Source organism: Talpa europaea (genome assembly GCF_964194135.1).
Source record: "Talpa europaea genome assembly, chromosome: 3".
Taxonomy (NCBI): Eukaryota; Metazoa; Chordata; class Mammalia; order Eulipotyphla; family Talpidae; genus Talpa; species Talpa europaea.
In genome coordinates, this window is record NC_140069.1 from 116,997,045 (window position 1) to 117,020,598 (window position 23,554).

Below are 23,554 nucleotides of genomic sequence, written 5' to 3' on the forward strand. Positions count from 1 at the left end.
TATTACAGTGTAGTGAAATTTTGAGTTACCTGTCTGTCTTCCCTGCTAGGGTCTGGACTCCTTCTGGGCAAGGGCTGTGTCTTATCCATCTGTGCCCTCAGCACTTTTCAAGGTAGTGTGCATAGAGTTAGCATGCTGTAATATTTTGTTACACGAATGAGTGGAACAACAAAAATATTTAATAATGGAGTTATATAACTTCTTTCAATACATTAGTTTGGCCTTTGTATAAGTATCATTTTCAGATCTTGGTAGCATTTAAAAAATATTATTAAAGACATACTTGGAGGCAAAAAAAAAGGGGGGAGGGAGAGAGAGAGACAGAGAGGAAGACTATAAAGTGAATCTTCAAGATCTCACTAGAACAGTTTGAGATTTTGGTGGCACTGGGAAATCCATAGCTAGCTGTCAGCGAGCACACTTTCCTTCTGAGAGAGAAAGCCTATAATGGAGGTGCTAGTCCTGTTGCATGGCTAGAGTGGGGTTGGCAAACTGCAGCTATCAGGCCAATTCATCATGCCACCTGGTGTCATATGACTCATTATCTAATAATGAATTTTACCCTTTTCTATAAAAAAATAAAAATAAGAACAATCATTTGTGATATGTGAAATTCTAATTTCAGTGTCCATAAACAAATTTTTATAGCATTAATTCACTATTGAAATAACATTGTTTACAACATTGTGTAAGTTTCAGATGTACAGCTTTTGCACCACACCATGCCCACCGCCCAAGTGCTGGTTTCCATCCATCATCATTCTGTGCAGTTCCTCTACCTGAACCACTCCCTGATACTCATTCCCTCTGGTAACCACTGTTCTGTTGTCAGAATCTAAGCATTTGTTTTTGTTTTGTGGGATTTGTTCATGTGCTTTGTTTCTTTATCTTCCACACATGGGTGCAGTCATACAGTATTTGTCTTTGTCTGACTTTTTCAGTTAGAATAATCCCTTCAAGTTTCATCCATGTTGTCACAAATGGCAAGCTGTATAGCTGAATAAAGTTTTATTGGTATACAGCCATACTCATTTGTTTACATATTGATAATGATGGCTTCTGTACAACAGCATAATTGAGGAGTAAAATATCCATCTGGCCCTTTAAATAAATAGTCTACTGAATCTTGGCTTAGAGAGATAATAGATTTCTACCATACCGTTGAAAAGAATGGTATCTTGAATCTTGGCCAATAAGCTAAATTTTTAAACTATTATTTTAATGATATCACTTAGACAATTATCTTCTGATTATTTTCTGAAACAGTTATCCCATTGTTTAAATTTTTAAAATTAACAATTTTTTCCCTTAAAAATATAATTATATTTAATTAAATATCTTTGGAGTTAGACTCTTAGCCAAGTGAAGCAAATATTATTTTTTATTTTTTTATTATTATTTTTAAAGATTTATTTATTTATGCATACCAGAATGGGGGTACAGGCCAGAGGTGTGGGGGGTGAGAGGATTCATCAGAGACAGAGTGGGGAACAGAACAGGCAGACTGACAGAAATACACTGCTGAGGGGAGCAGCTGGCGAGACAGGAGAGGTCTGCTATGCCATGTGGGTTGCTCCCTGGCAGGGAATCGAACTTGTGCTGCAGTGGCTGTGATCAGCCTTATAGGTTGCATCTTAACCCCTTGCGCCACCAGGGAGGTCCCCCAAAGATTTTTTAAATGCTTGTGTGATTCCAGTAGAGATAATTATGATTTGATTATACAGTTGTCTCTTGTATCAATGGAGGATTGGTTCCAGGACCCCTCCCCCATACCAAAATCTGCAGATGCTTAAGTTCCTTATATCAAATGGTAGTAGTTGTATATAATCTACACACATCCTTCCCTAAACTTTAAATCCTTTCTAAATTACTTACAATACCTGATACAAGGCAAATACTATGTAAATAGTTGTATTGTACAGCTTAGAAAAGGACAGGAATGAAGTCTGTACAAGTTCAACACAGATATAACCATCACAGGCTCAAGTGTATAGCACATAATGTTCTTAGAAACTGCAACTTTATATAAAATGACATACAACAAAACTAGGTTCTTGAATAACTGTCTACTGGCTAGTATTTTTTTTCCATATCAATATTATAACTACACAATGTTGAACTAAATGACTTACTCAAAGATCTACTCTACATATATTTGATTTGTGGTTGGTTGATTTTGTGGATTCTGTACCCACCGATGCAAAAGGCCAACTGTAGGTCCATTTTTACTGAAGTAAAATTGTTTGAAAAATGCATGCTTTATTATAGGGAGAGTACTTTGAGAGAGAAAGTCTGGCTTGAGAGTAAAAGTTACCGACTTTTGACTCTGGTTAGTAGCAATAGATCATAATAGTCTCCTTTACAGCCAGATGAGGAATATGATTTGAGTCATAAAAGTAGTCCTGGGGTTTTTTTTTTTTTGTTTTTTTTTTTTTTTGGTTAGTACTACCTCTGTGTCAGAGAAGAGCCTTTTTACAAGTTGGAGTTTGTGAACCCCATGAGTCTCACCTAAAAAACTCAGATGAGGGGCCCCTCTGGTGGTGCAGTGTGTTGAGCACAGTGCTGTGAAGCTGTCAGCAGCTTCTGCAGTGTGGATTCCCAGACAGCCAGGGAGTTACCCACATGGCATGGCAGACCTCTCCTGTCTTGCCCGCCGCTCCCATCAGCAGTGTTTTCGGTCCATCTGCCTGTTCTTCTTCCCGCTCTGTCTCTGGTGAATTCTCTCACCCTCCCATGCCTCTGACCTGTACCCCAGTTCTTATATAAATAAAATAAATCTTAAAAAAAAAAATTCAGATTAGTAGGTATACATACCTCTCTTGCTCAAAATCAGCCACCTATGAACCAACCTAAATATTTATTGAACCATTTTGAATTTTTATCCTTGCTACCTTACAGGGACTAGAAGTGCCTTGGTTTATTATTAGTAATGTATTTAATAAAAAAATAAACTTCTGTATAATTACCTATGTAAAAGAGGTAAAAATTAGATTATTCTCAAATTCATTGTTTCATTCTGGTCTATTGTTGTTATCTGGAAATTAACTCATCAGGTCCATAAAGCCTGATCAACAAGTTTTATATCTACTTTCGTTACAAAGTTTTTAAAGATGTCTGTGTGTACACATGTGTGTATGTGTATGCATGTGTATAATTTTTTCTAATTCAGATAAGAAGTTTTTAAAAGTAGTTTTATCATGTGAGTTGAGCAGGTTATCTCTAGGAGCCCTATTTTTGGAACTAAGCCTTTGAACCAAAGAAGAAAAATCTGACCAAATTCATTTTACCACCACAGCATCATAACATTGATCAAAACAGTCTGTTTCAGAAATAACAAATAGGTCACACTGCTCATGCCAGTTCTAAACAACTGTGTATTAGCTATATGGGTACTCGAGGCAGAAGTCTCAGCACGATTGTGCCCATTGAAGTGACTGAGCTAGACCTGTCTTGTCTGCTCGTTTTTGCTAGGAGATGCCTGACCCCATCGAGGGGGAGAAACACAACTCTTTATCCCTGTCCTTTGTTCGAAAAGCCAGTGAAGTGGGATTTTTATATCTTGATTTGATAAGATCTATCAGAATGTTTAAAACGTGTGTGTGTGTGTGTGTGTGTGTGTGTGTGTGTGTGTCTAAAATCTATCAAGCTTTACAAATATGAAATATTATTGGGTGATCCCTTTGGTGTTGCTGTGATTCTCAGAAGATTTGTATTTTTTGAAGAACAAACTTTAAGAAATCTTGGAAAATGCTAAAAAGTGTTAAGTTTTAAATCTCACTATCCAGAGATAAGCATTGTTATCAGATGTCATTATTTCTTCTTTCCTTTCTGTTCCTTCCTACCTTCCTTTCTTTCTTTCACAGCTAGTCTAATAACATCAGGTGATATCTCTTGATTATTAAAGTATTTAAACCAAAACTAAGTGATCAGGTTTAGATTCTCTCACTAACCAGCTGTATGACTTCAACAAAAATTTTAACCTCTGTTTGCATTATTCATTTAAGAAGATTTCTTGACTGACCATAGGGTTGTTGAGAATCCACTGGATATCATAAAATAATCAATGTGAAGACAAATTAAAGTTAACATACATATAGGTCTGTTAGTGACTAGTGATGGTGAAATGTTTCAATTTCACCATAAATTGACCCACTAAGTCTTTTGTGAATTATATCACATCACATTAAAGATTTAAGCAAGGTCATGCAAAGGAAATAAATAGTACATTATTTCATAATAATGAATAAAATATGGGTAATAATGCACTTAATATTATGACGATTAATATGGGTCATGCAAAGATAATCACCAAACAATCTTAATAATTCAATAAGGCTCTTTCCGTGCCTAGCGCAGCCATGGCTCGTGGTCCCAAGAAGCATCTGAAGCGAGTGGCGGCTCCAAAGCATTGGATGCTGGATAAACTGACCGGGGTGTTTGCTCCTCGTCCATCCACCGGTCCCCACAAGCTGAGAGAATGTCTTCCTCTAATCATTTTCCTAAGGAACAGGCTTAAGTATGCTCTCACAGGAGATGAGGTGAAGAAGATCTGTATGCAGCGGTTCATTAAGATAGATGGCAAGGTCCGCACTGATATAACCTACCCTGCTGGTTTTATGGATGTCATCAGCATTGACAAAACTGGAGAGAATTTCCGACTGATCTATGATACTAAGGGTCGTTTTGCTGTTCATCGCATTACACCCGAGGAGGCAAAGTACAAGTTGTGTAAAGTGAGAAAAATATTTGTGGGCACCAAAGGAATTCCTCATCTTGTCACCCATGATGCTCGTACCATCCGCTATCCTGATCCCCTCATCAAGGTGAATGACACCATTCAGATTGATTTGGAAACTGGCAAGATTACAGATTTCATCAAGTTTGACACTGGTAACCTGTGCATGGTAACCGGAGGTGCTAACTTGGGAAGAATTGGTGTGATAACCAACAGAGAGAGACATCCTGGTTCTTTTGATGTAGTTCATGTAAAAGATGCTAATGGCAACAGTTTTGCCACTCGCCTTTCCAACATTTTTGTTATTGGCAAAGGCAACAAACCATGGATTTCTCTTCCCCGAGGAAAAGGTATCCGCCTCACCATTGCTGAAGAAAGAGACAAGAGATTGGCAGCCAAACAGAGCAGTGGGTGAAATGTTTACTAGGTGGATGGAAGAGTCTTGATGCTTAAATAAAGATGATACGGCATGATTTAAAAAAAAAAAATAATTCAATAAGGAATCAGCTAAGAAAGGTATTAGTAAACATGCAAATTAAAACATTTGGAGGATAGACTGGCAAAGCAAATGTCTAATGCTTATATATCTTGAGTGCCTCAATGTGATTTTGAGTGATTTTCAGAAATGTGATTCAATTCCTCAATCATGCAGGAAAACAGAAGTATTAAAGGATGCAACCAGAAATTATTTTGGTGCATAGCACCTCCCCCTCCTAGTGATTTAAGTACTACAGAATAGAGAAAGCATATTGGTTGTCCCCTCATAAGAGTAGACTCTTTCTAATTGGATTAATTTCAGTGAGGAAATTAACAGATAATATGGACTTAGTTGTGTGGAACGTGTTATGACTATTTTCATGCTTCCTGGTGATCAGATGGTTTTGAATGCTTTAGCCTCTTGATTTATGATGTACAAGTTCAGTTCTAGATTTCAGTAGTTTCATTATTGATAATAAAGTTGATTATTTATCTTTACATGTGAGATTTAGCAAGATGATATATAGCTATAGTAATATCTTAAAGCCATTCCTTAGAATGGCAGGTTATTTTGGCTAGATATATTCTTTCAACAGAACAATGTGAAATTGGTATCACTTTTTGACAAAATATGATAGAACAGAAAGATAGTTTGTGTGGTTTTTGTATATTTTTTGCATTTTAGTAGTCTCAATTTTCGAAACATACAGCTAACATGTATGCCCTTCAAGGACTTTTCCTCCTAAAATCACTCATCAGACATCTAATTGAGGCTTAACAATAATAATTTTAGAACAATGGAAAAAAGCCACCGAGGTGAAGTTTTCAGAAAACAAAATTACTCTTTCTAATTTCTCTAATGGTTTGGACTTGTTCTGATTTCATTTGAGGCTATCAAAATATCAGCAGGACAAATAGCACACACATAAATAGAAGTTCATTCTATTCATGGTTAGTACTGAAAATAAAGTAAACAAACATTTTCCATTCAGTGGTATACTGCATTACTGCAACCCAGCTGTCAAACACTAAAAAGTATTTATTTAAATTGGTGACAATCGGTAGGACTAGATTTGCTAATTCTAGAAAATGAATGCAAAGCAAATGGTATTTTTAATTGTTTTTTAAATAATATTTTTCAGAAAATACAACTGAAGTTTTATGTGTAAATCTATCTGATCATTTAGATCTGAGCCAGAAGAACATGGGCATAAAACTAAGGGGATAAGAACAAGATCTTTCTCATATTACGATCTCTTTCCTCTCTCTTTATCTCCCAACATCTATCTGTCATATGGTAAGAGCTCCCCTTAAAATTAATAAGAGCTATGATTTAGTGAGTTTTTACTGTAGTTTTAGACACTGTATTTAATCCTTATAATATGCAATGTTGTTTATTTAATCCTCAAAGTAATCCCTGGAGAAGGCGAGGATCTCTCCATTTGACAGGTAAGGAGGCTGAGGTGAAAAACAAATAAATAAGCTTGCTGACAACTTCGCAACCAGTGAGTGGTGGCAAGCTCTGCTGTTTACCAATCCACATGACTCCTCTAACTCCCTGTGTGCCACTGCTGTGCAATGATTATAACAGGGAGGGAGTGAATGAAACTAGAATTGTCCATCAGTTATTCAAAATAAGCTTAAATGACACAAAGCACCAAATCGTGAATTGATGCTCTCATAATGAAAACATCCATTGTCAAGCTTTACTAATAATTTCAAGAATGCAAGTAACTGCAGGGCACAGGTAAAGCATGGAGTGGTCTAGGACCTCCACACAGCAGCCCAAATCCTTTCTTGCTGTGTTAGGATATATCCTGGGCAGCATAACCACAGGAGGTATGTCAGTGATGTATACAGTTCACATTGCATACACAGGAAGAGAAGCTCCATTTTTATACAAGAGACTTCCAGGCTTATGTGACACTTTCTATTTCATGTCTTGTGAATCTATAGATTCCAGGTGTGTTTAAGAAATCCTAGATATACCAGATGCATCCTATTAAAAGCATTCTATAGATAAGGTCTCTTCTGCTGGTAAATACCACTAGTTTATTTACTAGACATCTGCCATTAGCAAATTTACTAGGAGATATAAACCAGTCACTTGCCTTCTTTCTTTCAAAGTTTGTCATCACCTCCTGGTCCCCATGCACAACAAAGGGAGAGAATGGATTGCTAGTCTGTGCTTGACAATTTACTCCCTGCAAGCTCAGAGGACGAAATCATAGACGCTGTTCTTTTTTCAACTACTGGCTTAGAAATATTTCAGGCAACAGGGAGGCAAGGTGGTCTCTAGCTTATTGCCACCTGCAGATCCTTGCCCATCAGACCAATCAAGTTGGTGACCAGTATCAGCTGGCAGAGTGAAATCCCAGGTGGTGCTGACTTGCTTCTTCCATTTAACATCAAATGAATTGGATGTTAAACCAACATTGACATAAAGGCTGTGATGTAGATATCACATCCCTACTGTTTGTCTTTGCTCAGGATGTGCCTGTTCCCCAGTGGGCCCTCACACTCTATTTCTGCTTTTCTAAATCTTTACTAAGACTTAGAAAACACTTGTTTGTCTGTTACCGTTCCAAGATCTTTTTGTTATGCTTGCTTATTTCATCCTCAGAATAACCCTGTGGGGAGATGCTATTATATCTATTTTATAAGTGAAGAAACTGAGGCACAGGGCAGTACGATAACTTGTTCAGGGTCACATCATCTGTCAGAGCTAGGGTGGGAATTGTTGCTCAGGCGGTCTGACTCCTGGTCCATGCTCTTGACCACTTGTGTTCCTGTCTTCTGCTCCATGTTCCTCACCTTCAATTTTTTTTTTTTTAAGATTTACTTATTTATCTATACAAGCACTGGGTATAGTCAGAAGCGTGGGAGGGTGAGAGAATTCACCAGAGCCAGAGCAGGGAGCAGAGCAGGCACAAGGACCGAAGTACACTGCTGAGGGGAGCAGCGGGTGGCAGGAGAGGTCTGCGCGCCATGTGGGACCCTCCTCCGGTGGCCGGGGAGCAGCCGGGGATTGCACCAGTGCTGCAGAGGCTGCGGGGCAGCTTCGCAACCCAGCGCTCAACTGCTGCGCCACCGGGGAGGCCCCCTCGCCTTCAATTTTAATTCATGGAATGTTCCAAACAGTAATGTGTTCTACACTGCAAATGTTACTGTTTGCTCATAGAAATACACCACATTGTTTTCAGTATGTTAAGGTTGTTGTTTATGGTGTCTCTCTATTCCCACATAGTCAGACACCAGGCAGAGCTCCCAGTACCTGGGATCACCACCTGTATTTTGCAAAGAATCTGGTTTTTTACTTTCCATTTGACTCATTGTCCAGGTTAATGCCTTTTCAATAGAAAAAGTGATTTAAATCTAAATATTTCTGTTTTAAGGGAAAATGCCTTTAAGAAGTATAATATTATAGCATATTATTCAGCAATCAAGAAAGATAAACTCATGCCATTCGCAGCAACGTGGATGAAATTAAAACGAATTATGCTCAGTGAAATAAGCCAGAAGGGAAAAGAAAAATATCGGATGGTTTCACTTATAGCAGGAATATAGGGGAACCAAATAAGACATCAGTGTAAAAAAATAATAACAGTACAAGACACAACAAAGCAAAAACAGACAATTATAAATCAGACATACTGCAGGGGAGAAGGAGGGAGACGGATCAAATGGAGGGAGGAAGGAGCACAGGGGACTGAGGTGACTGAGGTGATGGTGCACGGGTACATTGGTGAAGGAAAATCTGTGGGGACTACCCCTGAGAGAGTGGGGGGAAGCAAATATTGTTTAAAAATGAATAATGATGTAAAAAACAAACAAAAAAAAAACTAAACAAGCAAACAAACAAACAAAAAAAACTCTCCATGGAAGGTACACATACTAGATCTTCAAAGGGAATAATTTGAATAAGAGAAAGAGAAAAGACATTTCATCAAGGGAAAAGTGTAAATGAGGGTAGAGAGGTGAGAAGGAGCCAAGTTAGTAGCCTGAAGACAGAAGAAGCTGTGTGCATAGGATAGGGGGTGGGAAGGATTGCTCTGTGGCCTGGGCCAGGAGGGCTAATGTTCCATCATTGGACTGTTTTGGCACCTTGATTAAACATCTCCTGCACCTCTGGCCTACACCCCAGTTCTTGTATGCATAAATAAATAAAAATAAATCTTAAAAAAACACTAAAAAAATAAAAAGTATAATATTATAGCAGAGATGCAATATTTAAATCAATCCTTTCATCTCTTGTTAAGTGTGGCATTTCTGAATTATTTCAGAGAGAGAGAGCTGTAATACACACAGGTTCTCCCCATCCTCCTTTGAAACCTGTTCTTAGGCGTTTAGTATGAATAGTAGCTGCATAATCAAAGTTATGCTGAAAATGATTAACCATCAGTCATGGCGACTTTTGTATTTTACCATGTCAAAAAAAGACTCTTCATTAGAATTTCCCTCTTGCTTTTTAAGAAATATACCAAGCTTCAGCAATAAGAAAAGGAAATTGCAGCTCATGAGTTTTTAGGATTCTTAGCAGAGGCATTTCTGAATTTTTAAAAAGATCCTATAGAAGGAGAACTTTGCAAAGCTCTTCGTAGAGTTTCTTAGAAGCCTCTATATTCTGAGCAACACTTGATTTGATTGTGCCCAGATTCGAGAACAGGGAACTCTGAAATGAAACACAGCTGTCCTGATATTTTTAAGAAAATTGTAAGGGAGACACTGTGCAATCAATTAGATTGTTCATTTTCCCTCCTTTCAGAAGACAGAAACAATTTGTAAATGCAGACTTGCTGTTGAGAATGTAAATTGGCGAGAGTATCTGTTTATGCTGTTAGATTTATGCATAAACTGTAGATGGCACCAACAAGGTCTTATTGACCTTAGCAGCTAAGCAGTGATCCAAAACAGGCTCATTGCATTCAATTTCATGCTGCTAACCAACAGTCTTAACATTTCAGGTTCGTGGGTTGAATTCTCTAACTGATTTAAAAGAACTTTGACAAATTCAGATATTGTTGCCATCTCAAAATGTTACCCACCATTTCAAATGAATGTGTTTCCAATATTAAAAGACGACATGACTTAGGATGTGTTTGGATTTAATGGTAGTTATCATTCATTCACGGGTCAGCCTGAGAAGAAAACAAAGTGCCCTATATTATTGTACTACCAGTAAATGTTAACTCTGATTAGCATATAATTGAGATCACACTGAAAAACAATGAGTATTGAAATTGATTTAAGAGCATAACTTTCAAAAATCGTCAGCGGGTATTGGTCTGAACAGAGCCAAGAAATTGGAAACAGAAACAGAAAAGTTGGGGCATCAATTCTTAACCCTACACTGTCGACACTTGTGTACTCATGCAATTATTAATAGTTTAACCATCCAACAACAAATATTTGTTGTGCACATTCTGGTTGTGAGGCATGTGCTGGGTGCAAACAACAAAATAGCTAAGATACAATTTCTGACTTTAGAGCTTAGCTATCACTCTTAACTATTCAGTGAATGATTTTTGATATTTTTTTCTCTTAATACCTAAGTGGTGGATTAGATTCCTTATCCCCAAACACATTTTGAAATTACTACTATGAAAACAACACTGTATCAGATTGAAGGTAAACTATGGATCATTATTTCTTCTTTCCTGTCTCTCTTGGAATTTGTCTCTCTTGGAATAGTCAGAGCTATTCTCTGACTCCAATCCCAATACAATATTTTGTTGCTAAGGTTACTTCCTAATTATTGGCTACTAAGGTACATATTTTCAAATCACTACAATTATAAAATATGATACATAAATATATATTTAATTAATAGCTTTAAAAGCAGTTTTAGATTTACAAAAGGATTGGGTAGAAAGTATAGTGAATTCCCATATTACATTCCATATCTAAATGTAGTTTCCTTTATTAACATCTTGCATTAATGTGGCACATTTGTTCTAATGGATGAGCCAATATCAACACATTGTTGTTAATTAAAGTCCACAGTATACATTGGGGCTCACTTTGTGTAATGCATTTGTCCTTTAATAGATGAATGGATAAGGGTCTCCCTGGTGGCAAAAGGTTTAAAGTCAGTGTTATAAAGCCATTGGCAGCCACTGGAGCATGAGTTCGATCCCTGGCCAGGAAGCTACCCACATGGCGAGGCAGACCTCCCCTGTCTTGCCCACTGTTCCCTTCAGCAGTGTATTTCAATAGATCTGCCTGTTCTGCTCTTCACTCTGTCTCTGGTGAATCCTTCCACCTTACCCTGCAACACTGTTCTACACCCCAGTTCTTTTATGCATAAATAAAAATAAATCTTAAAAAATAAATGAATGGCGAAACAGGTGTGTACCCATAAATAGAATATTATTCAGTCATAAAAAGGAGCTATGAAAACAACAACAACAACAAAAAGACTTGGAAGAACCTTAAATGCATCTTGTAAGTGAAATTAGTCAATCTGAAAGACTACATACTGTGTATTTTAACTATATGACATTCTGGACAAGGCAAAACTATGGAGTGATTGCCAGGAGTTTGGGGAAAAAGGGTGATTAGGCACAGCATAGGTTTTATTTTAATGATACCATAATGGTGAATATACGTCATTGCACATTTGTCCAAAGCCATAAAATACGTAATTATTTTTCTAATTTCCAAAATTCTCTAATGGATAAGCTTAAGGTCAAGCAACTTTAAAAAACACACTGGTAAAAACTGTAGGTGGCATTGGCCAAAGGCAAAAGATTATAAAAGAGAAACAGTGTTTATTGACTTTGCTTACTGATCTGACAAAATAGAAAGACAGGTCTGTTTTTCTTCTTTAGCATTCTTTTCTTGCAAATTTTGATTTGAGAGTGGTAATTCAAGTGGTGTCTGATGTCAATGTGATGTATAGCTAGGAAAAACTGATGATGAGTGAAATCCTTACTCTAAAATTCCATAGGCTTTCAAGTTAGTTGTTTCTATTTAAACAAAGGATATGATATAAAGAAGGAGGTTATCCCAAACAAACCCACCAAGGGAGAGACTTAAGACTTAAGAAAGAAGGAAGAGAAGCTTCCTGGGCATGGCACCGTTGCAGGGTGACAGCCAATACCCCGACAAAGGGCAGATCTGGTAGGTTTGGAACATTAATTGTTTGGAATATACATGTGATGAGGCTTGGTTTGGTGTTCTCAGCAAAGCATCTGCTCTCAGACAATCCAACATAATTCCTTCCTGTGATCTTCACCAGGTAACCATGTTGAGTTTTAGTCTCTTTGGTGCTCAGACTGTCAGGCTACCCAGTCTATCTTGCCCTGGTTTTGACTTAACTGGTTCAACCTTGGAGAGAGTAGAAGACTTGGGTTGGCTGATAGTAATCAAGTTTTGTTCATAGGATGGAGAGCCCATTCCTTCTCTTATCGACAGAAAATAAGCCCATCATGAAAAATTGGTATTCACATGGTGGATTAAGTTTTTGTGAAATATCTGCTGGGGATTCCCTGTCTTCCTGGAACTGCACATTCATCAGCCTTTCTCATAAGTTCCAGAGATCTGTCTTTCTGTACCAGACTCTGATTCATTGACAATTGACTCATCTGTCACTAAGACCTCCCACCCAGCTCCCATGCAGCATTTTCTCTTCATCACTCGTATGGAGTTTTGGGGAGACCTCTGATGCCATTTCTCATGTGACATATATGGGCACTACAGTTGTATGGGAAGAACAGGTGACTTCCCTTGGGTTACAAAGCTTTATTTTTATTGTAGGGGTCCTGTTGGAAAGACTGGACTTCTCTTTCGATATGCCCTTCATTCTTCCCACTTCGGAATATGTAAACACTGCAGCAGGTGCTAATATTCATTCTTTTGGACCCACCTTGGCCCATTTTTGTCTCTCAGCACCCATCAGTTCCTTCATTGCTTCCCCTGCATTGTAGGACCATCAAAACTGTGTAAGCAGGAAAACCTTGTCCCTAGGCTCTACTGCAATGTGAAGTATAGTCATTGACAAGTCTCTTCAATCAGGCTAGTTTCTACTGTACCACCAGCCCCATTGAGATCCACTCACGAAACCTAGTCTCAAAATGAGGCCAGTACAGCCTATAATTATTTTTATACTTTTAAATTGTTATACAGCATCCTTGGTTGAAAGCAACAGAAATATAGCCAATTTAAGTAGAAAAGGAGTTATTAAAGGACATTAGTAAGCTTTCAGAATTTCTTGGAGGGCTGTAGTTGGCTATGGAGTTCATAACTAAGTCCCAGGCAGGTCACAGTCAGGTCATGATCAGGAGGAGTAAGAATTACACACCACTGCCACCAAGCACTAGACCTCTCAGCTTGTACTGGAGACACACTGGCATGGGTTAATTATATGTTACATAGTGTCCCCTGCAATAAAAGACAGTTTAAAGTCCTAACTCTCATTTGAAAACAATTGTGGATGTAATTAATTAAATAAGATTATACTGGATTAGGTGAGCCCTTCATCCAATATCACTGGTTTCCTTGTAAGAAGAGTGGGAGATGGCCATGTGTTGACCCAGAAAAGACTGGAGAGATGCAGCAACAATCCAAGGAATCTAAATCTTGTGGGAAACATCAGAAACTAGACATAAACAATGATTCTCTCCTAGAGTTTTCAGGAGTATGACCCTGCCAACACTTCAAATTTGGATTTCTAACCTCCAGAACCCTAGCAGACTAATATCCACTCACTACTGCATCATATACTCACTACCCCCTACCTCCTCTTCAGAGAGAAACCTTATCTAGGGCCCCTCTTTCTGGTTCACCAGCTTCCCTTTAAAGCATGGCAGGAGCATCTGAGTGGTGAACATAGGACACATCCATGCCCTAGCCACAGGGAAGGCTGGGGAAATGAGGAGCTGGCTTTTTCTGTTTCTAGAACCTCTTACTGAAACTCTTAAGGTATGGGATTCCTCCAACAATGGAAGAGTTACAGATGCCAGGCAACCAGAAGAAGTGACACCCAATATAATTGACTTTATAATTAAGAATTTTAAGGGCTGCTTAATAGTCTATTATGTCGATACCATTACTAAAAAAGCTTTTTCTATTTTTATTATATAATTGGAGTAACTCCCAGATTGCTATTATTTTACATGGTGACATATGTGTGCCTGTAAGTTTTTGCTTCTGTTGATCCATGTCTCTAGTAGAATATTGCAACCATAATGACTGACTCCAAGTATATATTTATAGATTTTCTTTTCTCAGTTTGCAACTCTATAGATGATTTATATATGTTCCTATTTTATCATAATCCCACTATTTTTTCTTTTATTAATTTTTCTACATTGTTGTTCAGTTTTGTACAGTATTTGATCTCTCCCTTCAGGTATAGTCCCCATCCCACCACCACACCACCTGTCTATCACCATGGTCCCTTGTCCTTGTGCTCTTCCCATCCCTGTTTTGATCCCTTTTCCTCCCCCTCCCCTGCTTAATGCCTCAGTTCTGTAACTGCTTATAAGCTTTGTCCTTTTTTTTTTTTTGACGCTTTATTCAGTTTCCCTATTTTCCTCCTATAAGTGATATCATCCAATATTTTCTTTTCCCTTCTGAGTTATTTCACTGAGCATAATCCCTTCCAGCTCCATTCATGTTGCTGTGAATGGCATGAGTTTACTTTTTTGATTGCTGAGTAGTATGCCATTGTGTATATATGCCACATTTTCTTGATCCAATCATCTGGTCTTTGGGCATTTAGATTGTTTCCATATCTTAGCTATTGTAAATAGTGCTATAATAAACATAGGAGTACAGATTTCCATTCAAATTAATGTTTTTGTGTCCTTTGGGTAGATTCCTAGGAGTAGAATTGCTGGGTCATATGATCGATCCATATTTAATAATTTGAGGGTCCTCCACACAGCTTTCCAAAGCGGTTGAACCAGTTTGCATTCCCACTAGCAGTGTAAGAGGGTTTTTTTTCCTTCACATCCTTGGCAGCATTTGTTGTTGTCAGTTATTTTAATGTGGGCCATTCTTATTGATGTGAGGTGGTATTTTATTGTGTTTTTGCATAATCCCACATTAAGTGGTTTTTAAAAGTTTCCTTGTATTTAGTTGGTAAGATGAGTGTAAAATGATACCCAAGGGTTGATTTGATTTGCAATTACTTGACCTTTAGAAAGAGTAAATATTTTCCACAGGTTGTATATACTTTGTATGTTTTCTGGTGTGTTTTTATTGAGGATTTTTTTTGAAGGATGTATTTCAGCAAGCATTTTTAGATACTAGTTTTCAGAGGTATTGAGTTGATGCTGTCATTTTTGCTGAGGATCAACTAAGTTGTTTGTAAAATATCCAAGAAAACAATCCTTGTTTAAAAAAATATTTTCCAAGTTATATTAACAGAATACATGAGGAAGTCTTATTACTTTGGGCACATCTAGCCCTTCATAAAATACTTGTCAGTGCCAGACCCATAGGAAGCATATTGATATGTCAATTACTGTTTATTTTCACTGTTAGTATATCTTGTGGGTATTTTCTACTCTTCTTAAGGAAAGTAAAATCAAAACCTTATTTACTCATTGTTTCAACAAACATTTCCTAAGGGCAAGAGATTGCACAAGCACTGTAGATGACTCAACAATGAATATGGGTCAAGTGGTTTTAAGTCTAGTGAAGGAAATGAGAAAGCCTGCAGAGAACTATGATCCAATGTGATAAGCCTCCCCCCAAAACAAAGAACTGTGATATAATGTGATAAGCCTTCTCAAAAAAGAACTATTTTACAATGTGATAAGCCTTCTGAAAAAAAAGACAACTAAGGTATAATGTGATAAGCTTCAAAACGAAAACCCCAAAGAAACAGTATAATGTGATAAGCCTCCTAAAAAAGCAAAGAACTGTGATACAATGTGATAAGCCTTCTAAAACTGATGCACAATTTTTTAGTACCGCAGAGAAGGGGGAAAGTAATTTCAGAGCATAATGAGTCCAGAAGACTTGATTGAAAGGATTTTGCCTCAGTTCTTAAGGGTGGGTATGATTTCCGTAAACAGGTGGAGTAGGGGCAGTCCAGACAGCAGGGATGGCCTGAGGAAGATAGAATAAAAAGTATAAAGTATGTTTAAAGCATGAGAAATGATCATTAGTGGGTATTCTAGCAAACATATAGTGAATTCTTTCCATTGTCAGGCACTAAACTAACTATACTACCCATGCATCATTTAAATAAATCCTAACGCAAGTCTATCACACAAATACCACTATTGTTTTGGTTTTATTAATATGAAAACTGTAGCTCAGAGAGGTTATGTAATTTACCCAAAGTTACACAGCTACAGGTGGGAGGGTTCATAGCTTGGACTGTAATTTGTCTGACTCAAGCACTTTTCAGTGTGTAAGAAAATTGTCATACATAATAAAACTAGCAGATCTTGTTTGGCTGCAGTTTAGAATATAACTTGGGTATTGATGAATGCTAAAACAGTATTGATAAAAATGTCAAGTGAACAGGTTTGAACTTTTGAGCAGCAGTGTGACAGGTTCAAAATATTGTTTTGGAGTGATAATCTGGTGACACTGCATAGGATTTATTGGAGAGATACCAGCATTAAAGCGATCAGTTAAAGAAATTATTTACCATCTTCTGTATTTCAAGAAGAGCTTGAAATACACTTGAGAGATTGATATAGAATAGCTGTGAATTTGAAAGACATTTCTAAGATAAGCAAACAAAATTTAGTGACCCATGGAATATCAGGCAAAGGAAAGAACAGGAAGAAATAAAAGGCAGGGCTCCTCGGTGGTGCAGCGGGTTGAGTGCAGTGCTGTGAAGCTGCCCACAGCCTCCTCAGTGCATGTTCGATTCCCGGCCAGCCGGGGAGATACCCACATGGCGAGGCAGACCTCTCCTGTCTCACCCGCTACTCCCCTCAGCAGTGCTTATGGTCTGTCTGCCTGCTCTGCTCCCCGCTCTGTCTCTGGTGAATCCTCTTGCCCTCCTGCGTCTCTGGCCTGTGCCCCGCTCTTATATAAATAAATAAATCTTTAAAAAAAAAAAAAGAAAAAAGAAATCAAAGGCATATCCATGTTTCAGTCTGGGTGAGTGGAGGATTATGATACACAAAAAACACAATATATAAACATTCAAAGGGATTATATTTTTATGGAGAAGGGCATAAAGTTGATTTTAGACATGTTGATTTTTTTTTTTTTTTGGTGGGACCCTCGCTGGTGGCCGGGGAACGAACTGGCGCTGCAGAGGCTGCTGGCAGCCTCACAGCCCAGCGCTCAACCACTGCACCACCAGGGGTGGCCCTAGACATGTTGATTTTTAAGGTAGATATCTCCATCAAAAAGTTAAAAATTTCAGAACTAGAAATGAGAGAAGGGTGACACTAAAGCTGCAGATTTCAGAGGTCCTCTAAATAGAGATATTTGCTGAAGGCAATGGCTAAATGCACTGGCTAAATGAAAAGCCAAAGAGGATGAGATGTAAACTGGAAGCTCCAGAATATCATGCTGAAGGGATGGGAGGCACATATGAAGTTGTTTTTCTATTCTTTTCTCCATCAAAGTAATTGCGTGCTCTGTGTTATTATGGATTGCAAATATGATCTAATTGGACTTGGGCACTCAGAAATGCCCCAATCATATTCAAGACAATTTTATTCCCATTCTCAGACTCCAAGTGAAAAAAAAGGTGTTCAGAGAAGACAAAGGAAGGCACAGGTGTACTTACTATAGAGAATATTGACTCTAAACCCAGGAAGACTTCCAAAGTGCAGACAGCCATGTGGAAGACCCTATCTGCTCAGGCTGGATAAATCTTAGAAATCTAGAAGCAAAGCAAGAAGGAAGCACTTTTCTGGACTTCTGCTAGTTACATCCATATGTTCTCAGTGCTTTTGCTACACAGCAGAGAGCAAACACCAGTATCTAATGGTGGGACCCAACCCCCTGGGACAATGATCAGCAAAGTGTCCATGGAACCCTTTCCTCGCTTGTAGGTGGAGCAGAGGAACCAGGACATATAACATCTATGATTATCCTTTGCCTTATATTTAACATAGAGACAAAATTGGTACAAGGTATGTAGGTAAAAAAGAGAAACTTAGAGACAGAGAGGTGGCGCTTCTCATTTGGTATTAAATTCCATTTAAAGGAGAAAGACGAAAAATTCAGAGAGGGACATTTAAGCTTTAGCCCTTTCAAAGGGTAGATTTAGTAGAACAGTAGATAACAAACCAAATTGTCAGGAATAAAGAATACGTGGTTGGAAAAGCATGGAGTGGAATAAATGTGGACTATGCTTTGGGGTAATTTGAGTTGAAAGGAATGAGAGAGGTGGGTTAGAGCCAGACTGAGAGATTTGTAATTGTTACTGCATATTGTTTAAAAGTCAGGAAGCTGAGCAGAGAGAAGGAAACAGCAAGTGTGTATGTATTTATGCAGAAGAGAAACACATCTTAATGAAGTAAGATCCTGGAGAACACAAGAAAGGATGAAGTTAGAAAAGAACTTATTGAAAGTTTTCCAAAAAAGGAAAATGTCCTGAGTTTTAACTGTATCCATAGTCTGTAGGGACTGGTGAGCAAGGATAGCTGTCCTCCTTCAGACTTAAGGAAGATAAAATGGAGACAGATTTAGGTAAGGATAGAGAAGAGAAAAGGGGAAAGTGAGTCTTAACCAGATGAAAATCTTTGTGATGGGAATGTTTGACATGTTGCAGATGACCACATGTTATTGTGGGATGGTCTCATAGAGTTAGGGATCAGAAAGAAAAGACCCAACTGAGCACATTTTTAGGAAATGGGCTGAAAATGTGAGATAAGGTAAAGGAACATCTAATATAATGGGAGAAAATCACTGAAAAGGCTTCTTGGGAAGATGCCATGAAGATGACTCTTTTTTTTCTGGAGTGTCTTGAACTGGAGGAAATGATTTTTCATTGAGTGTTAGAGAGGCTTGGCCAGGGAAGCTAGAGAGAAGATGATGATTTTCTACACTGGAGATTACTTAAAACAGTAGAAAGGAAAAAGCTCTGCAGCAAAATAAAAGGAAGGAAAAGGTAAGTTGTGAAGACAGAGGAGGAAAAAATGGATTTAGAGATTGTTCAGATATGGAAAGCAAAGCATAGTCTTCAGGTTAGGTAGCTGGCTTATAGAGATTTACTTATCTGTAATTTTTTAAAAAAGAATAAAAAATAGAAATTTTGGTATCTATTTCTAATTTTTAAATTTCAACTATTTACAATTTTTGGTGGGCCACAATGAATTGTATTTAATCTGATTTGTGCTTTTGCAAGGATCTTCGGCAGCTTTATTACAAGATCATTAAGCAAGGGGTCTGGAGTTCAGCTGCCTGGGTTGAATTCCAAGTTGATTGCATCCTATCTGTGTGATAAAGTTACTTTCTCTCTCTAAGCCTCAATTTCCTCACCAGTACAAAGGGGGTAATAATATAATATCTATCACAGTTCACATCACAAATACACAAATTATAACTAAGGGATGTGATGATTGTGATGACTTACCTTATTGCGATGATCATTTTGCAATATAACATGTATAAAATCACTATGTTGTGCGCCTTAAACACAAAGTTATATTTCAATTATATCAATAAATCTGGAAGAAGAGAAAAGAAAGAATGATGGCAGAGAATTGGCCTGTGGAAAGGGAACAGTCTGGGCAGGGCTTTAGCTTTGTCATTAAAGGAGGCAGTGCACTCTAATGTGCTCTCCTAAAACAGAAATTAGTTTAAAAATATCACTCAACTAGTGCTTTACGCAAGAAATTATCTCATAAATGCTATTCTCTTTTTTAAAAAAAGAACTGTGCTTTGTAGTGTTTTTCATATTAAGTTTCTTTAAACTGTGGCTACTTTAGCAAGTGTGTGATTTACTGGTATTATTATGGAGAAATTGGTTTTCTGATTTAGTTGTCTCTTGATAGGCACTTGCTGTGCAAGAGGCAGCAGAGCCCCACTTGGCTCAAGGTACTTTTGCTGGGGAATCAGAGAACTGTGTGTTGTAATTCACAGAAGTGCTGCTGAATGAAGGTACAGAAAGAACACAGGGCTTCCGCTGAGGCACAGAGGAGCTCTTACAGGATCTGCACGAGAACTAGACAGCCTCTCAATTCAATCCAGAATGCTCACAGCTTTCCATTTCAGAGGAAGTTATGTAAGACCAAGGAAAGATAATAAAAATGTAGACTAACTCAATAAATACACAGTATAAATAATGAATTTGAATATTGCTTAACCTAAAAGATCAACTAGCCAGGTCTGGAGATGTTTTTGGCTGTTGTAACATGTTGGGGGAGAAGCTACAGGCATCTGGTGGGCAGAGGCCAGGGAGGGTGCGGAGCTGCCTGTAGTGCACAGGACAGCACCCACCATCAAGAATTATTCAACCCAAATGTTAGTAATGTTGATATGTGATAGATGCATGGAATTTAAGCTGGAAAGTGGGATAGGGCTAGGGAAATGAAGGTATCAAACAGGCAGTGACAACTAGTAGGGTCACTAGATCATAGGGGGTAAAGGGCAATTGGAGGCCGGGTAGAGGAGGACCTGAAATAAAAAGCAGGTTGGTGTTGGAGAATGGAGATGGGGATTTAGAGGCAAATGTTTCAGGGTGTTTAAAGGGGATGTGTGTTATTGATATTGACAAAGGAGGTTTATATGTCACAAAACACAGAGAGGTGGACTTGAGTGTTTATGCCAACATGCAGTAGCCTTGTGATCTTTGTTAACTTCTCTGAGCCTTATCTGCCCCAAATGAACCTGTTCCTCATTTACTTGTTAAAAATATCGAATGAGGTAGTTTAAAGTCTTACTGTACCACTGACTGACACATATTAGGTGCTCAATAGATATTAGATCTTATTAAAATTGTTATGATGATTAGAGAGACAGCTGTGTTATTTTGTGATATTGTCTCCCAATAGGAAAGGAGGGACAAAAAGTGAAAGAAAAAGAAAATGAGTTTAACTGAAATGCTTTTCTTAAATATTCTGCTTTCCTATTAGCTCTAATATCACATCTATAAGTGATTAATTATATTGTTAATTTCCATTTTTAGTGATGAAATTGTATTTATATTTTCACAGTTGGGAATGTCTGAGGGATTCTCTTAACTCTGGGAGATGATTTGGTGAAATTATTCCCTAAAATGCTTTTCTGAAGCTTTTTCATATGGAAGACTAAAAGGAAGTATTTCTTTCATCTTCTCATTTTTAACCTTTTACTTACAAAACAGATAGGTTCTCAGCCTTTCCTATCTCTCTCTTATATTAAACTAAATACTCTTAAACTGTTATGTATTGAAGATAAACTTAAGGAAACTTTCTGTATCATTTGAACTGTTGTTCCATCAATACTGCACAATGGCATATTTGTAGTTTAACACCAATGGAATAGTGTAATGTTGCCATTCCCCCACTGATGCAGAGTGGCATTAGGATATCTTCTAGTTTATTAAGCATCTTATTCCAGTGCATAGTGAGATTTTGATTTTAATTCTTCTTAAGAATTAAAACTTCTTAGGTTGACTTATATGTGAAATTTTTATTTAATATTCTACACTATGTCCAAAATAGAGTGAATCTCCAAACAAATGAATTCAGTGCTTATGAAAGACCAAATTAAGAGCAAATTAGAGAATTTAAAAATAGGTGTGCTAAAGGTATATTTTTCCTGGTAGTTTTCTAACTTAACATATGTTTTATTACAAATTTTCTTTCCCCAAGACATTTTTGTTCCTTGGACCAACCTCATACTTTCATTTGCACTAGTGGATTAAACAGTGGGGTTTTTTTGTTTTGTTTTTAATGCATAGCTTTGAATTTCTGTGCTTTCTAATGATCTTCTCTGTTCTTTTTCCTTTACAAGATGCAGTCCCTTGAGAGAGGGAGGAATTTATTTTATTCATTGCTCTCATTGCCTCTCCACCCCAATGCATGATGCATAATAAATATTCAAAGATGGTTATTGAAAAAAATTAAATTAATGAATAATTGGTAAACATTAGTAAAGTACCTACTGTGTTCTAGGTACTATGCTAAGTTCTAGGAATTCAAAGACATTAAATCTCAAGGTGTTCACAGTCCGCTAGTCAAATCCAGCAGACTTTCCCAGTGATGTCTATGAGGGGTGGAGGGCAAAGTGAAAAAATGGAGGAGAGAAAAAAATCATACAATGTCCTTGAATATCTTTAAGGAGTCTAGTCTAATTTCAAATGAAATCTCTGTGAACCTCTGGCTTTATGGATGAATAAAATAATCATTATTCCTAAATTTAAGCCAACCTACTCTAAATGAACTAAACAGAAAGCTTTGCTAATAATGGAATACTACTCAGCAATCAAAAAAGATAAATTCATGCCATTCACAGCAATATGGAAGGAGCTAAAAGGGCTTATACTAAGAGAAGTCAGCCAAAAGGAGAAAGATAAGTACTGGATGATCTCATGTATATGTGGACTATAGAGAAAACAAGTGAAGGTTTAGACAAAAACAAACTTTAAAACCAACCCTGGGAAGTTGACCATAGGTCTGAGGTATTGAGGGGGGAAGGGAAGAGTGAGGGGTGAAAACAGGAATGGGAGGAGAACATAATTAACTATGGAGGAGGACAGTGGGTGTTTTTGGTGGTGGGAAACCAATGGTGACCACACCTGAGGGGAGAAATCCTATACTGTGAAAATATTACAAGGATGTAAAACAATTTTAAAAATTAATTAAGAGAAACGAACAGGTAAAGCAATCATAGCGCTTCCCTTCTACTTCCTAACGGAGCAAATTATTCTTCTTACTCTGTTCACTGCTTGTGTAAAAATGAGTGGTGCTGGCATTAGATCATTCTTATCATTCTTTAAAGTAGGCCTGGTAAGATCTTTGCTTGAAAATATTTTGTCAACATGTTCTTTGAATTGCTCTGTAAATTTGACAGAAGCAAACCACATTTCTTAACAAGCATTTTATGATCAGGCTGTAAATGGCACAGCCTGGCTTTTTCCCTGACTTATTTGGTCCACATAGGGCTTTCTTGCTGAATGTTGAAATCATTTGCATTCTCTCCAGTTGGGGGTATAAGTGGCCACGTGGTTCATGTGGAATTAGAAGTTCTGAGCCCTGTTTCAAATTCACATCATCTAATTCTTAAAGTACTTGATACTTTTATACTCAGGGTCATGGCTAAAGTATCTTGGATGATTCAGTTCAAGCAATCACAACTCAAAACACCGTATATATAAGTTTTTGCTGTGATGAACATTAGCAATGAGAACTATTAATAGCAGTCCCAACTGCTTCTTCAAAATATGAAACTGAGATTATATAGCATGTGCCAGGATAGAATCCATCT

General features: G+C 37.6%; 2 protein-coding genes across 2 annotated transcripts in view; both read left to right on the plus strand.

Moving 5' to 3' along the window:
- The window catches only part of LHFPL3 (LHFPL tetraspan subfamily member 3), a gene marked incomplete at both ends in the record, with an annotated part of 346,792 nt that overhangs the window by 66,844 nt on the left and 256,394 nt on the right, over window positions 1-23,554 (plus strand). The gene's annotated exons all lie outside the window — the stretch shown is intronic.
- Window positions 4,353-5,210, plus strand: LOC311168786 (small ribosomal subunit protein eS4). The gene has a single exon (XM_084230520.1). It carries the CDS (start codon window positions 4,359-4,361, stop codon window positions 5,148-5,150), a length of 792 nt encoding a protein of 263 aa, XP_084086646.1. The 5' UTR covers window positions 4,353-4,358; the 3' UTR covers window positions 5,151-5,210.